We start from the raw sequence: 14,125 nt of genomic DNA on the forward strand, positions 1-14,125 counted from the left end.
ATCTAAGAACCACAAGAATATGGTACAAACTAGAAACTATAAAAAGTGCTTTCGTCATTTATTACATTGGCTCACTGTACTGAACAAACCCTCACGAGATAAACGGGAAACTCTTTTGACAATAATCCTAGACTAAAAGAGAAAACAAAACAAAAAGACTGATGCGACTTCCTCTCAAGACTATACTAACCCTGTGGTCAGACAAACCTTACTCATAAAATACAGACATCTTTGCTTTTTATTTTGCGACTGTGACCTCAAAATTCAGTTATTAGAATAAATCCGAACCGACGAAAATTCGATTGGCGAACGATTATCAAAGTTTTCTGGTTTTATCTGAAAACACAGAATCCCAGTTATAACATTCTGATTTGTAAAGCTAGATTTTGTCTTCTTATCTATGCCATTGAGCCAACTTCACTTAACACAGATTCTGTTAAAACATCCATTCGGATATAATAGACTATATCGGGGAGTTTGCAAGTAGTTCACCATTCCATTATAGAAGACATTTCGACAGCACTCATTTCTTAAGACATTATGCAGCTTTGGGTTGGTAGTGGTGGCATCCATTTTGTGAAACGCTGTCATCGCGCTTGGCGCCTTGTGAGTCTTGTATAACCTTAAGCGTGTAATGATGATCGTTAGTACAGCATCATAAAAAATCACTACCTCTCAAAGTTCAGATGTTTCAATAACCCAGTTCTTTCCACTATCCATTCACATTTTGTCAGTCTCACTGGTTAGAATACACTTCAATCATAATCAGAACTCCATGTTTTTGGAGATTATTTCTCGTGGAATTCGGAGGGTGCTTTTTGGAATACTGTCGAAACCGGTTACAACGAAGTGGACGGGAATTTGAAATCACTTCGCTATATCCGCTTCTTTGTTATAACTGGACTCTACAAAATTAACACGCCACAAAAAAGAGAAAAAAAGATAACACGGGTTGTCACGGGCACATGCTTATCGTGCCTGCAGAAAGCGGTCGAGGCTTCCCTGCATGTGCTCTCTGCTAGATCGGAGCTGCCTCTTGGCGACTGCGAGAAGCTTCGAAAAAAGAACACCGAACAGACCTTCACCTAGCCAAAGGTTAATGTGCAAAGCATGCCCCGAGAGCGAGGTCAAACGGGGTCAAGATCGAGCCCGATGGTCCAACGTCTGTCATAGTATGTTGCACCAGGCACAACCTGTCCCAGTTTAGAAGATTTAATAGTGAGGGCGGATGTTTTTATGCTAAATGCCGGGCCACGAGCTACCAGCCAATGTAAAGTGTGCAGCCACTACAATTCGTCCATGTATCAGAAAGACAAAGACAGCTGTATTCACAGAACAAGTTGCCCTCATGAATAGACAGATAAGAACTAATGTCGCCGGGAGTCAACTCACCCTCCGCTGTGCCTTAAGGCGCTTCAACGACTCGGTGTACGGGGGCACGGCATCTTTCTTCTCGAAGCCAGGGGTGAGAACACTTCCCCGCAACAGCTGGAAAAGGCAAGCCACAGCTTTGACAGAGCATTCTCTCACACAGCAGCCATCACCCAGTATGACATTTTGTGTGAGTAAAAAAAAAAAACGATCCTGCCAGTTATGCGAGTTCAATAGTGTTTCGGCAAGGTTACAACTTCTCAAGCAGCCCGAAATCAAGCTTCAACATGAAACTGTTATTGTATGATAGAATAAAAAGAAAATCTGTCAAATCTACTGCCAAAGTGCACAGCAGGCTAGCCAGCTAGAGAACCTTGTTTGCAGCTCAGGGCCTCTTAAGATACTCCAATTATAATATTCTTTGCTTAAGGAACCAATATCAAATGGTTGGTACACTTTGTCGTTTGAGTGGTGTTTCTTCGACAATTCGTTAGGGTGTTGCAATCAAAAAACAAAATTAGGCATCAACATGCGAGCATGTGCCCTAGTCTGGGATATTCAAAACAAAATACAAACACAAGGTACACGTTTTGTTTCACAGATGTCGCTTCGTCTCGGGTAACAGAAGCAAACCTTCGCAACCTTACCAAGATTCTTTTTTTTCACCCAGATACAAAAAAAAACACAAAAAAAACTGTAGTTCAAAATACAGAAAGAAAGGACCACCCGGAGCATTTGCCACGTTTCTAGCTAGGAAGTTCATTGAAGCGCTCATTATACACTGGAACGCTCATTATACTTCTTTGCATAGACATTAATGGATAACACCGCTCACAAGCTGTCTCAGACCACCTAAAAGACTTTTTATGCGGAAGAGCCTCTGGAAACCAAAGTAATTTTATTAAAACTTTCATTTGTGTCTCGTCTGCTCGTCTTTTAACGGCACGTATGAAGGCTGGTCCACACGTTTGCAATTACTTACGACAGAGTGTGCCACAAATGTTTTTTAAACCTCTGTGTGTGAACCAGCCATCACCAACCAGCTCAAGCCTCCATCTTCACAAGGTTAATTTACAGTATGGGTGCAGTCAGAAAAATTGTATAAAGAATGCTATGCAAAAAAAAACATTTGCATTAATTTAATTCAGCCTTGGAAGCACAAAAACCATGCATCTGCTGCTTGCTCTCTTTCCAAGAGGAGAGAGGGGGACGAGTTGACCATAGTGACGCAGCACGCGGTTGTAACGTCCATACTTCGAGCGCTGTGACAATGGTCCGAGATTTGGAAATCCAATATAAAGCACCGCAAATTGAGTTGCACCCCCGGTCATCCGTGTCAATGCCATAATGTCTTGTCCTAAAGAACTCTGGAGCCCTCGGGAAAACTGTGTTGGCGGTTGTCAACACACATTTTTCTTTCTCTGGAAATGAGAATGCCAATGTGCAGAGCATTTTATTTGTGGAGTTTCTGAAGCAAAAAAGTGGCCAGCACCATATTATAAAATTCTTTGTTGAAAACACTATTAGCCCTCCCTTCAGGCGCATTACAGGGAGGGTTTAGGTTACAAATACCATAGAATACAGTGCATCCGTCCATTCCACACTAGGCGCCCATTCCCAAAGTTGTAAGATCTGAGAAAATATGTGCAATACATTGATATTTAAAACTGACGACTGGACAAGCGCCCATTCCCCATTTTTATCGCGATTCCATTTTGAGTGGGTGCTTGGCCTGCATTTTACGGTATACACGCGACAAGGCAGGGGAACACAGGTGCAAAATATATTTACACGAGGTATAAATTCGGGGTCCCATTAGATAACAGCGGGGTGATAAAAAGTTCGAAGGGTGATACAGTATCTATACTATAATCAATTTTTCATTTAGCAGTTGGTTCAGAGCCTCTAACATTCTTACAAAACATTATTGCTTCAGTGTCAATTTGGCTATCGAATGCTTAGATTATTTCGGAATGATTTAGTCTGTCCACCCTTTTTGTACTTAAGGGGCATATATAAGGATTGCGACTCGAATCAAGCTTGCAGTTTAAAGGGCAGTCAGGGGTGGAAGCAAGCTTCAGCCTTTTGGAGCAAGTTTGGGAGCAGCAAAGATGCCCCTTTGGAGCAGCTTTGGAGCAGCTCACAAGCAACAAAAGTCAAGTTTCGTAGCAGTATAAGCAAATCTTGGAGCCGGTAACCCGAGTCGAACTCGGTGCTATAAGCACATGTGTTTTTCTAAATACAAAGAGAAATATAAATAAAAAAGCATCTCCATGTGACGTTCCAGAACCATTTCCAAACATGACCTTTCCTTAAATATATTCCAGCCCACAGCAAAAAATATTTTAACGGCTGCCATTGAGAACTGTCCTGGTGGTAGCGGGTTGGTTCCTCTCATGGATTTACGATAGTAGGCATAGGCCACAAACAACTTAAGCCTCATGAAAACAAAACATTGTAACTACTTAACAATGCCTAAATCGCACATTCCACAAGTTAAAGTATTCCAGTACTCAACAGAGCACAAATCAAAAGTTTTCTGATACTCAAAAGAGTACTTATTTGATAAAAGTACAATAATGAAAAATATTGAAAACTTCATACGACCTATACCATTCCTGCTCATACATATGCACTTAATTAATCTTTACTAAAACGGGCATGTCTGACGAAAAAGAAAAAAAGCTTGTTGAAGAGTTTAATAATAAAAAAAAAAGTGACTGACAAAACTAGCAAGTAAGACCATAAAACGGAAGTTTTTCCTCAAGCCACTATGAACCACTGATCTCTATGTCGATTTGCTGAATCGCGTTTGACCAGCTCCGCCTATAGACTGGAATGCGGCCATAGTCGACCATCTTTTTGGTAGAGTTATATCATCTCTAGCCATCATGGTGTGGCGACAGCCACTGAGAAAAGAAGATTGCGTGCAAATAAAAAAAGAGAAGAGTTCGATTTTGGAATGCGTCAGACGTAGTCGCTTTTCGTCTGTCTTTCTCTACATTGGTGACCCGGATGTCCCAGCATGGAACGTCCAGACGTTCCCCGAGCTGATGCTGGGCTTCCTGCAACCTCCGCTGCGACCGTTGGCACCTACGCTGTTCGCCTGCCTCCATTCGGGGCACAGCACCCAGAAGTCTGGTTTCTTCAAGTCGAGGGAAGCTTCCGACTGGCCAACATAATATCCCAAGAGGTACGGTTCAGCCATGTCCAGGCTTCGCTGCCGTGCGAAGTGGCGCTGGAGGTCTACGACATCCTCGCACGACCACCTGCGACGAACCCGTACGATGCGCTCAAGACTGCCATTTTAGAACGCACAATGCTTTCGGAATGCAAACGCCTGCAGCAGTTAGTCTCAGCAGAAGAACTGGGCGACCGTCGCCCATCGCAACTTCTGCGCCAGATGCAGGCGCTTCTCGGCGACCGTGCCACGACGTTCGACAGCCAGTTCTTGAAAGAGCTGTTCTTGCAGCGACTCCCACCGTCGGTGCAAATGATCCTGGCGACTGCATCCGACTTGTCCTTGCCTGCCTTGGCTCTCCACGCCGATAAGATCATGGAGGTTGCAAGCCAACACCCGTCAACATCTACCGTCTCATCAGTACAGCGCCCCGAGCCCGCCACTCCAGCGACTCGCGCACCCATAGCGGCCGCGGTTACTCGGGATGAAATCGCAGCACTGCGAGAAGACGTGCAACAACTACAGGAGCTTGTCACAAGCACATTGCGCCTTTCACGACCTCGCAGCCCTAGGCGATCCTCACAGACCAGAAGCTCCCGCCGTCGTTCTCCCTCGCCACAGGCGAACCACCAGCCAAGGCATAACCAACAGCGGCAAGAGCAACAGCACTGCTGGTATCACCAGCGCTTTGGAGCTGCTGCAGAACGCTGCACCATGCCTTGCAGCTGGTCGGAAAACAAGACACGGGATCGCTAGTGGCGACGAGCGCTCCCCCAAATAAGCAAGGTCGCCTGTTCTACATTACGGACGCTACCAGTGGACTGAAGTTCCTGGTCGACACAGGAGCCGAAGTGAGTGTGCTACCCGCAAATTCTTTTGACTGTACACTTACTCCTATCTGCCACCTGCAAGCGGTCAACAGCTCCAACATCCCCGTCTACAGGAAGAGGTCAATCTCGATCAACCTTAGCTTGCGAAGGACATTTCGTTGGATCTTTCTTGTAGCCAAGGTCAGTCACGCTATTCTAGGAGCGGATTTCTTGTCCCACTTCTCTCTCCTAGTAGACATGGCACAAAAGAAAATTCATGACTCAACCATGGGCCTTTTCATCACCGGCCAAACCTCCACACTCCAGCCGTTTGCTTTCACACTTCGCCAACCAATACAGTCGCCCTACGGGGACTTGCTGAGCGAATTCCCATCGTTAACGGCAGCTCCCGACTGGAACAAACCGGTCAGGCATGATGTCGTCCACCGCATCATCACCAGCGGTCAACCTACACACGCGAGGTCTCGTCGGCTAGGTCCCGAAAAGCTTCGCGTCGCTCAGCAAGAGTTCCAACACATGGTGGAGATCGGCACTGCTCGCCCATCCTCGAGTAGTTGGTCCTCTGCACACCACCTAGTCCTGAAGAAAACAGGCGACTGGCGGCCCTGCAGCGACTATCGCAGCTTGAACGTGACTACAGTCCCCGACCGTTACCCCATCCCCAACATTCAGGACTTCACCACCAACCTGAACGGATGTACCATATTCTCGAAACTCGACCTACAGAAAGCGTACCATCAGATCCCGGTCGCTCCCGAAGACGTAAAGAAAACCGCAATCGTCACACCGTTTGGACTTTTCGAGTTCACCCGGATGCCTTTCGGTTTGCGAAATGCCGCGCAAAGCTTCCAACGCTTCATCGACGCCATTCTCCGCGGACTACACCTTTCGTTTTCGCCTACGTCGACGACGTTCTTGTCGCCAGCTCGTCGCCGGAGGAACATCTACGCCACCTGCGCCTAGTATTCGAGCGTTTCGTTAAACATGGCCTGATCATCAACGCAGAAAAATGTGCGTTCGGCGTCCCGTCCTTGGAATTCCTGGGCCACGTGGTAGACTCCAATGGCATCCGACCTCTTCCCGACAAGGTGAAAGCGATCACCGATTTCCCACGTCCAGAATCGCTCCGCCAGCTCCGCCGTTTTCTGGGCCTGGTGAATTACTACAGGCGGTTCATCCCAGGTTGCGCGGCAATATTACTTCCCCTAGAAGCGCTCCTTCAAACTACGAAGGGTACAACAGCCACTGTTGACTGGTCTGACGCTGCAGACAACGCTTTCACTACCATCAAGGAGCGTCTCGCTTCTGCTACCCTCTTAGTTCATCCAGAGCACGACGCCCCCACGAGCGTGATGGTTGATGCCTCTGGATACGCAGTAGGAGGGGTGCTGCAACAACGCATCAACAACGAGTGGCTCCCGCTTGGTTTCTTCTCCAAGAAACTTACACCAACCGAGCAACGATATAGTGCCTTCGGCCGTGAACTCCTCGCGGCTTACCTTACCATCAAGCACTTCAGATTCTTCCTGGAAGGACGATCGTTTGTGATCTTTACAGATAACAAGCCACTAACATATGCCTTCAGATCATCTAAGGCCACATACTCTCCGAGAGAGACGCGACACTTGGCATTCCTAGCTGAATTTTCTACCGACATTCAGCGTATCAAGGGCGTCCACAACATCCCCGCCGACACCCTCAGCCGCGTCTCCGCAGTTCAGTACCGCAGGTGTGACCTTAGACAACTCCCTGCTCTACAGGAAAGTGACGAAGAGCTCCGCAACCTTCGCTCTTCCCCAACCTCCTCTCTCCATTTTGAGGACGTTTACTTCTCCGACTTGGGCACAAACATCGTTTGCGACGTCGACCCGGCGACCGAACGGAAACGGCCTTATCTGCCCTTACCACTTCGGCGTCAGATCTTCAACAAACTTCATGCACTCTCACACCTAGGCATCCGCGCTTCTCAAAATCTAATCGCGGAACGATTTGTCTGGTCTGGGATGAACACTGATGTCCGCGCGTGGGCACGAGCATGCATTGCTTGTCAGCAGAGTAAGGTGTCCCGGCACACCATCACGCCTCTGGCAAAGTTTGCACTCCCCGACACGCGCTTTGCCAGCATTCACGTGGACCTCATCGGACCCCTACCGTCATCGCAGGGCTACCGGTACCTCCTAACCGTCATCGACAGGTTCACGCGCTGGCCGGAGGCTTGTCCCATCAAAGACACCACTGCCGAGACTGTCGCCTCTGCGCTTCTGTCCACCTGGATCTCCCGCTTTGGGGTTCCCGCCGAAATCGTGACCGATCGCGGACGCCAATTCGAATCGGCCCTTTTCCGAAGCTTGACAACTCTTCTTGGCATCGCTCACTTGAAGACCACAGCCTACCACCCGCAGGCAAATGGTTTGGTTGAGCGGTTCCATCGCCATCTCAAGGCCTCCCTCATGGCCCACTCCACACCAGATAAATGGGCCACGTCTCTACCCATCGTCCTCCTAGGGTTGCGCACAGCCATAAAGGAAGACCTCGGATGTGCCGCATCACATCTAGTTTATGGAACATCGCTGCGCCTCCCAGCTGAATTGGTCAGCCCTACCACTCCGATCCACGGCGGCCCTACGATGACTGCAGGATTGCCTTACGGGGAAGACTTAGCCCGTCTGTTCGGTGACGTGCGCGCTACACCGACGCGGACACGCCAGAGCAAACCTCCTTTCTTCCATTGCGACCTGCACAACAGTGGCTACGTGTTTTTGCGCGTCGACAGTGTCCGCCGTTCGCTCCAGCAACCTTACACTGGTCCCCACCTCGTCGTGGCACGTGGCGAAAAAACATTCACGCTGCGAGTTAATGGCCGCGACACGGTTGTGTCCGTTGACCGCCTCAAGCCAGCATTTGTTGAGAGCGATATGATCGCTCAGCCGACTGATCTTCCCAGCGTGCAAGCCACCTCGAGCTCAACAGTGGCACCCGCGACCCGCATCCAATACTCCAGGACAGTTCACTGGGACGACTCCGTCTCCAAAGGGGGGCTATGTGGCGACAGCCACTGAGAAAAGAAGAAGATTGCGTGCAAATAAAAAAAGAGAAGAGTTCGATTTTGGAATGCGTCAGACGTAGTCGCTTTTCGTCTGTCTTTCTCTACAATGGTAATATGGCGGACAGTGCAATGGCGGCAGGCTGCCATAAAATAGCCGTGAATCTAGTACACTGTACTGTGGGTGATATTTCGTGATTGATTGAAGTTGTTCGACGAAGCATATTTTTGAAACCCGGCGTGAACGGTAGCCTCATATTTGAGGACCCGGCGAAAGTTCTATGAAAGCGCAGCACCGGGGAAAAGCAGTGCAGCTCGCATCGAAAGCAGACTCCATACCGGCATCTGCTTTCGATGCGACTTTCGATGCGTGCTGTGCTGGTTTCCCCCGGCGCTGCGATTTCGTGAAACCTTCACCGGGTCCTCAAAGATCAGGCTACCGTTCACGCCGGATTTCAAAAACATGTTTCGTCAAACAATTTCAATCAAGCACGAAATATAACCCACCCTATTTTGACGGCAGCCTGCCACCACACCTGCCAAAACGCTGTCTACCATGGATGGACGATAGTGGCTGCAGGAGCTGTACTTTGGCTAGAGGTAACTCTACCAAAAAGATGGTTGCCAGTGGCCACATTCGCGGAGCGGGCAAACGCGATCCAGCAATTGTTATAAAGATCAGTGCTACGAACCGCAAGTTTGTCTGCATCTTGCACAGGGGTTGCGTGACGTCAGAACGCCGAGTTCTTATTGGCTGATTGAAAAAAATAGCAGGTATACCTCAAGGCACTTAGCATTCAGGTCTACCCACAGTCATTTCAATCAAAACCAAACAGAGCTTGGAGTCGTTCTAATGTCACCATATCTCCTGCGCAAGCAGACGACTTGCTCTCCGCATTGCTTGGATGCGCCCTACAATGGTTTAGAGTTTGCTTCGCCGAGCAGGATATTCCCACTGTTCTCCTTGTCCACCCGCCGGCTTGCTCTTTGGGTACCAGCACGTGTATTCGCCACCTATGTCATTTAGAAAAATCTCTACAGAGGACTGAGGCAACCAATTATCGCTTTCATATGTTTACGACACGAATGAGGAGCGCGGAAGCAGTCTCAGCAAAAACACTCACCCCATACACACACAAAAAAAAAAAATATATATATATATATACTGTAAAATCCCGAGAGATGCCCCACTCCCGAAAAGTGGCCCGCCCCTACGTTTTGCTTGATTTTATAAATTTTTTTTAAACACCTAAAGATAGCCCACTTCTAGCAATAGTAGTGCTGGGATCCATGATGGCCTCAGCACGTACCGTTAAATGCCGCTTCTTAACTGCGGCGGGATATACCCGATCACTGATGACTGGGAAGCAGTCATCTTTACTTCGTTGCCCCTCGCCACGATAACAAGCTTGGAAGGGAAGCATGACCTAAAAATATAATGGTTTCAACTTTTCTTGATTGTACACTGAAAGTTAGCCCACCACATATTTTCACCCGATTTTTTCTTGATTTTAGGTGGGCTATCTCTCGGGATTTTACGGTATATTATGCCAAATGTTTATTTATATAGAGTAGTCATCGCTTTCCCCTGAAATTTGATGATAGGTGAATAAATGCCAGCAAGCTCTTAAGTACATTTATATACCATAAGGTCCTGAAAGAATGCCAACCCAAAATGAAAAGGTAAATGGTTTGTGTGCAATTGTGGGTGTGTGTGCACGCGCGTGGGTGTGTGCGCGTGCATGTGTGTGTGTGCTATGTGAAACGGGAATTCTTCAACTTCAAAGTTTCCCAACTTTTCCCTTACCACAGTCTCAGGTTTTAAACATCATGTTTAACTATCACCAGCTCGCCTGCGCACTCACTGTCTTTTCATTACCGATACATATCACAGACACGGCGAACTCACGTGTGCGTTAAGTATGCGGGGAATTTGCCTTGAACTCCCCAGTAACGGGTATGGCCCGACCGCTACAAACTCGAGTGCTACAAAAACCAATATCGCGCGCAAAAAAAAAATAAAAAATAAAAAAAAAATAAAAAATGCGAGAACGAGTTAGGAATTTGCACATCATGGGAAGGGATACCCCGTATAGTTTGGATGCTGCAGATTCGCGTCTCACGGTGCGATAAGCACGAGGGAACCGCGGCGAGCACGCTTGTCACGTACCGACATCGCAGATCACGCAGATGTGATTAAAAAAAACAACGGGATGTGTGATTTCTCGGGGGCGGGCGTTTGTACGAGACTTTATGGTATCCGCGATTTGATGCCGCGTGTGTGGTATTTCGAATGCACGCGGTCATGCTCAGTGCCACTGTGTAAAAAAAAAAAAAGAAGTAAATGACAAAACAATGCATCGAGGCATCGTTAGTCAGGGTTCTGATGAGTACTCTGACAAAGCAACCTATGCATGTGCCATTTTCGGAGATCAGACCTACACTCCATTGACACGGCCACATCGGTATGGTGGTTTCATAACAATATGGACTTTCAGCAAAGCGTTACAGTGTTCCGCACAACCGGAGCCTTTTTAGCATGCTTTTAAGCGCGCACCCCGCAGTCACAATATCACTCGGGTGCGCACTTAAAAGCATGCTTCAAAAAGGCTCCGGTAGTGCGTGGTACGCAGAACACGGCAACGGTTTGCTAAAAGTCCCAATTGGTTCAGAATTACCTAAACACAGACAACACGGTAAACCACTGTGGCCAATAAAGGAAAATACTCTAAAAAGAATGACCTCAAAAAAAAAAAGCTTCTTTGGTTAGTTTTGGCACAAAATGTGCGCTTGGGAGCAGGATGGCGCAGCGAAAGTGGATTGGCGCACAATGGCGCGGCGCTTCCACCCCTGGGCAGTGCAACGATTTTAACATTGAAAGAGTTTGCAGCTTGTTTTTTTTTTTATATTGCTTATCTTGGCACAAGCGATTAAAAACGTGCCACCTTCCCCAGAAATACTGCAATTTTGCTGCATAATCGCAAAAGAAAAATTTTTTTTTTTCTCATCCGCAGCTGTGTGTGGCAGTCGTTGGAACTACGGTGTGTCATCATTCGGAGTAGACAAGCTTTTGATGCACCCAAGAGCCAACAAAACCATTTCTTCTCAGTCACGACCTTCTCCATCTTTTCCGTGATGGACCGTCTTTCGTCTCGATCGTTTGGCATAAACCTCAACGATGTGACGGGGGTGTGGTTCTCCGTTGTAGCCAAATCGGACCTTGAAAAGTCGACAATCGAAGAGGGATGGCCGGTGGCCCCGAATGCCAAATGCGGTACTTCGAGGGACGTCACCATGTACCTTCAGTTTGTTTAATTCTTTTAAGCATAAAAACTAGAGCACGCAACAAAATTGGTCTTTTCTTTCTTTTATAGGGGGGCAGAAAAAAATTCCTGCAATTAGCGTCCTTAAGGGGGCTAATTGTGGGAATTCTTCTATGTCGCCTATATCTTTCAGCGTGAGATTTCTCGCCATGTATGCAATGTCTGTAAATAGCTAGATTGAATGAAGCATTGCTGTTGGAAATGCCATCAGCCTGTGCTTTTGAATGGATATTTGCGGAAGAGCCCACCTCGTCACCAGATGTCGCAAGTACCAGCTCCTTGAGCTTCCGGCTCGGCTCTGAAGGGTTGTCTCGGGGCCGAGTGGACACGTATGTGTCTGCCAGGTCGATGCCTGGGTCCAGCACGGAGGAGAGAGCGACGCTGCAATCACAGGACCAGCTCTGTAAGTCTCATCAGCGAGATTAATTATGAATTTCTTCTCGGTAGAGTTTTACTTTGGCCTTTGTCATGTAGAAGACTCTAGCGCGATTTTCTGTTTCTACAGAGTGTTGTAAATGCTGATTTGATTCTGAGCTACTTTTGAACCATGACAGTTTTCCGTTCCTTGCCGCATTCCTAGAAATTTTGAATTCTTTTATGCTTGTTCCTACTGTACGGTCTCGCCAATGTCATATATACAGGCATTATTCAATTTGATTGCTTCATCTCGCTATTCAGCGACAATGCAGTTTTCTGCAGCGAGCTGAAATTTGTAGTAGCAAGTATGTACCGTAAAATCCCAAGAGCACGCATAGATGTGCGCACTCTTCGTACAATTGCCAGTCATGCTCCATACTTGAAAATTTGGCCCTTCTGAACAGTCGTTTCTTTCTCGAGATCACCTGTTTTACACTTCCCGAAAACCAGGGCCAGTTCTCACGTGGGGTAATAACCAACTTCGGGATAAAGTTTTCACGTATCAGTATTAGTTTGATTTTGATAAATTGCCGATTGTCTTCAACTGGGCATGCGTGGCACTTGCTAACACATTGAGCCAGAAAGTCGACAGAGTCCTTAATGGCACCGCTAATTGCCTCAGAATAATCCCAAATGACCTTACTAAAATCGACTCTTGTAGTTCTCACAGCATTATAGCTGAAGTAAACAAGTTTTCGGAGTGGGAGGTACTAACAAGGTCCAGTACGACATCACCTCGCGTAGGCTGGTTGACGAGTTGTTTAATTGAAAAGGAACTTAACCGATTAATAGAGCTTGAAGACTATTCTTTCCGTGAACAGATGGTATACACATATAGGTTAACCCAATCAATGCACGTGTTCTCAAAGTTGAGAGAAGCACTCACCTCTGCTTCGGCTTTGGAGCCGTGCAATCGGGGACCTCGCCAAAATTTGGTTTGCTGTCAATCACGAAGGTCGGGCGGTCCGCTGTTTCGTCGTCAGATGACTCGGAACTTTCTGTAAATGTACTACGCTTTAGAATTCGGATTCAAAAGCGCGTATGGTGGTGCGGTGAGTGGGAGGAAATGAACCCTTACCAACAGCTTCTTTTGGAAGAGAAATTTTGTCGAAGTTTCTCAGGTACTTTGATTTAAGCGACGAGCTATGCGCTACAGTTTTAGCACTCATTATTTCAACCTAAGGACAAAACAAAGTACGATGTTGTTGTAACTAGCAGCACATGGCAAATGTCACTATTTCAACGGGTGAGACGGGAACGTGAGATGTTTACTGGCTCATTGCCACGCTCCGACTCCGGATTCCTGGATTACAACTTGCCTACTTCATTGAGGGTTGCGTACTTCTGAAGTTTTGGCCAAATTTGACAAATGAGAGTTTTAAAATTTTTTATGCAGTTTTAAATTTTTTAGCTATGAATGGTGATAAACTTACATCTTTCAAATTTGTACTCTATTTGTATATTTTGCAAGCAGAGTTTGGCAATCTGCTAAGTCGGCAAAGCAAGCCAAGTCGAATCGGCAAGCCAAGCGTCCGTTTTGTTTGTTGTGTGGCAGCCTCTCTTTTTCTGCTTTTTCCAAACACTACCTCTCTCTCTTGCAGACCATTTTTAGTGCTTTTAGTGCTCTGTTGGCTCAGTTCTACGGTGCAACAAGCGTGGATGTCAGTGTTGCAGAGTATTTTACGTAGTTGGACAGGGATAGGTATTACGGTAAGTCCACCGCCCGTCTGAATAAGTGTAAGTGTAATTATCTAACATTTTGTTTACAAATAAAAAAACAACACATATTCCAATGCCAGGAGTTGGGTTAGAGCTATCAAAAGAATGTTCGGTCGTGATCTAAAGTGGTCTAGACTCCGAACTACGGTGAAAATCGGCACACGAGATACCGAGGACGTTCGAAGGGTCTTTCAAAGCCCAATTAATGTTGTGGGAACATCCGTGAGATTACTAACAGTGC

The 14,125-nt window shown here is 47.0% G+C and overlaps 2 protein-coding genes across 4 annotated transcripts in view; one reads left to right on the forward strand and one right to left on the reverse strand.

The window, feature by feature from the left end:
• Positions 1–13,462, reverse strand: part of LOC8026709 (deoxynucleotidyltransferase terminal-interacting protein 2) — a 51,161-nt gene extending 37,699 nt beyond the window's left edge. Inside the window, exons 1-4 of the mRNA XM_029985484.2 lie at positions 13,244–13,462; positions 13,052–13,163; positions 11,997–12,129; positions 1,393–1,488 (exon numbers count right to left, since the gene is read on the reverse strand). Coding sequence (XP_029841344.2) covers positions 1,393–1,488; positions 11,997–12,129; positions 13,052–13,163; positions 13,244–13,334 — 432 coding nt within the window. The 5' untranslated portion in view covers positions 13,335–13,462. The remainder of the gene's footprint in view (positions 1–1,392; positions 1,489–11,996; positions 12,130–13,051; positions 13,164–13,243) is intronic.
• Positions 13,463–13,679: 217 nt separating this feature from the next.
• The window catches only part of LOC8051722 (protein CutA homolog), a 30,048-nt gene continuing 29,602 nt past the window's right edge, over positions 13,680–14,125 (forward strand). For all 3 annotated transcript variants that reach the window (XM_029985477.2, XM_040222336.1, XM_029985478.2), the window contains exon 1: positions 13,680–13,875. In XM_029985477.2, the coding sequence (XP_029841337.2) occupies positions 13,825–13,875 (51 nt within the window). In that variant the 5' untranslated portion in view covers positions 13,680–13,824. The remainder of the gene's footprint in view (positions 13,876–14,125) is intronic.

The sequence above is a fragment of the Ixodes scapularis genome, unplaced genomic scaffold, assembly GCF_016920785.2.
Source record: "Ixodes scapularis isolate PalLabHiFi unplaced genomic scaffold, ASM1692078v2 PGA_scaffold3__209_contigs__length_174095766, whole genome shotgun sequence".
Classification (NCBI taxonomy): domain Eukaryota; kingdom Metazoa; phylum Arthropoda; class Arachnida; order Ixodida; family Ixodidae; genus Ixodes; species Ixodes scapularis.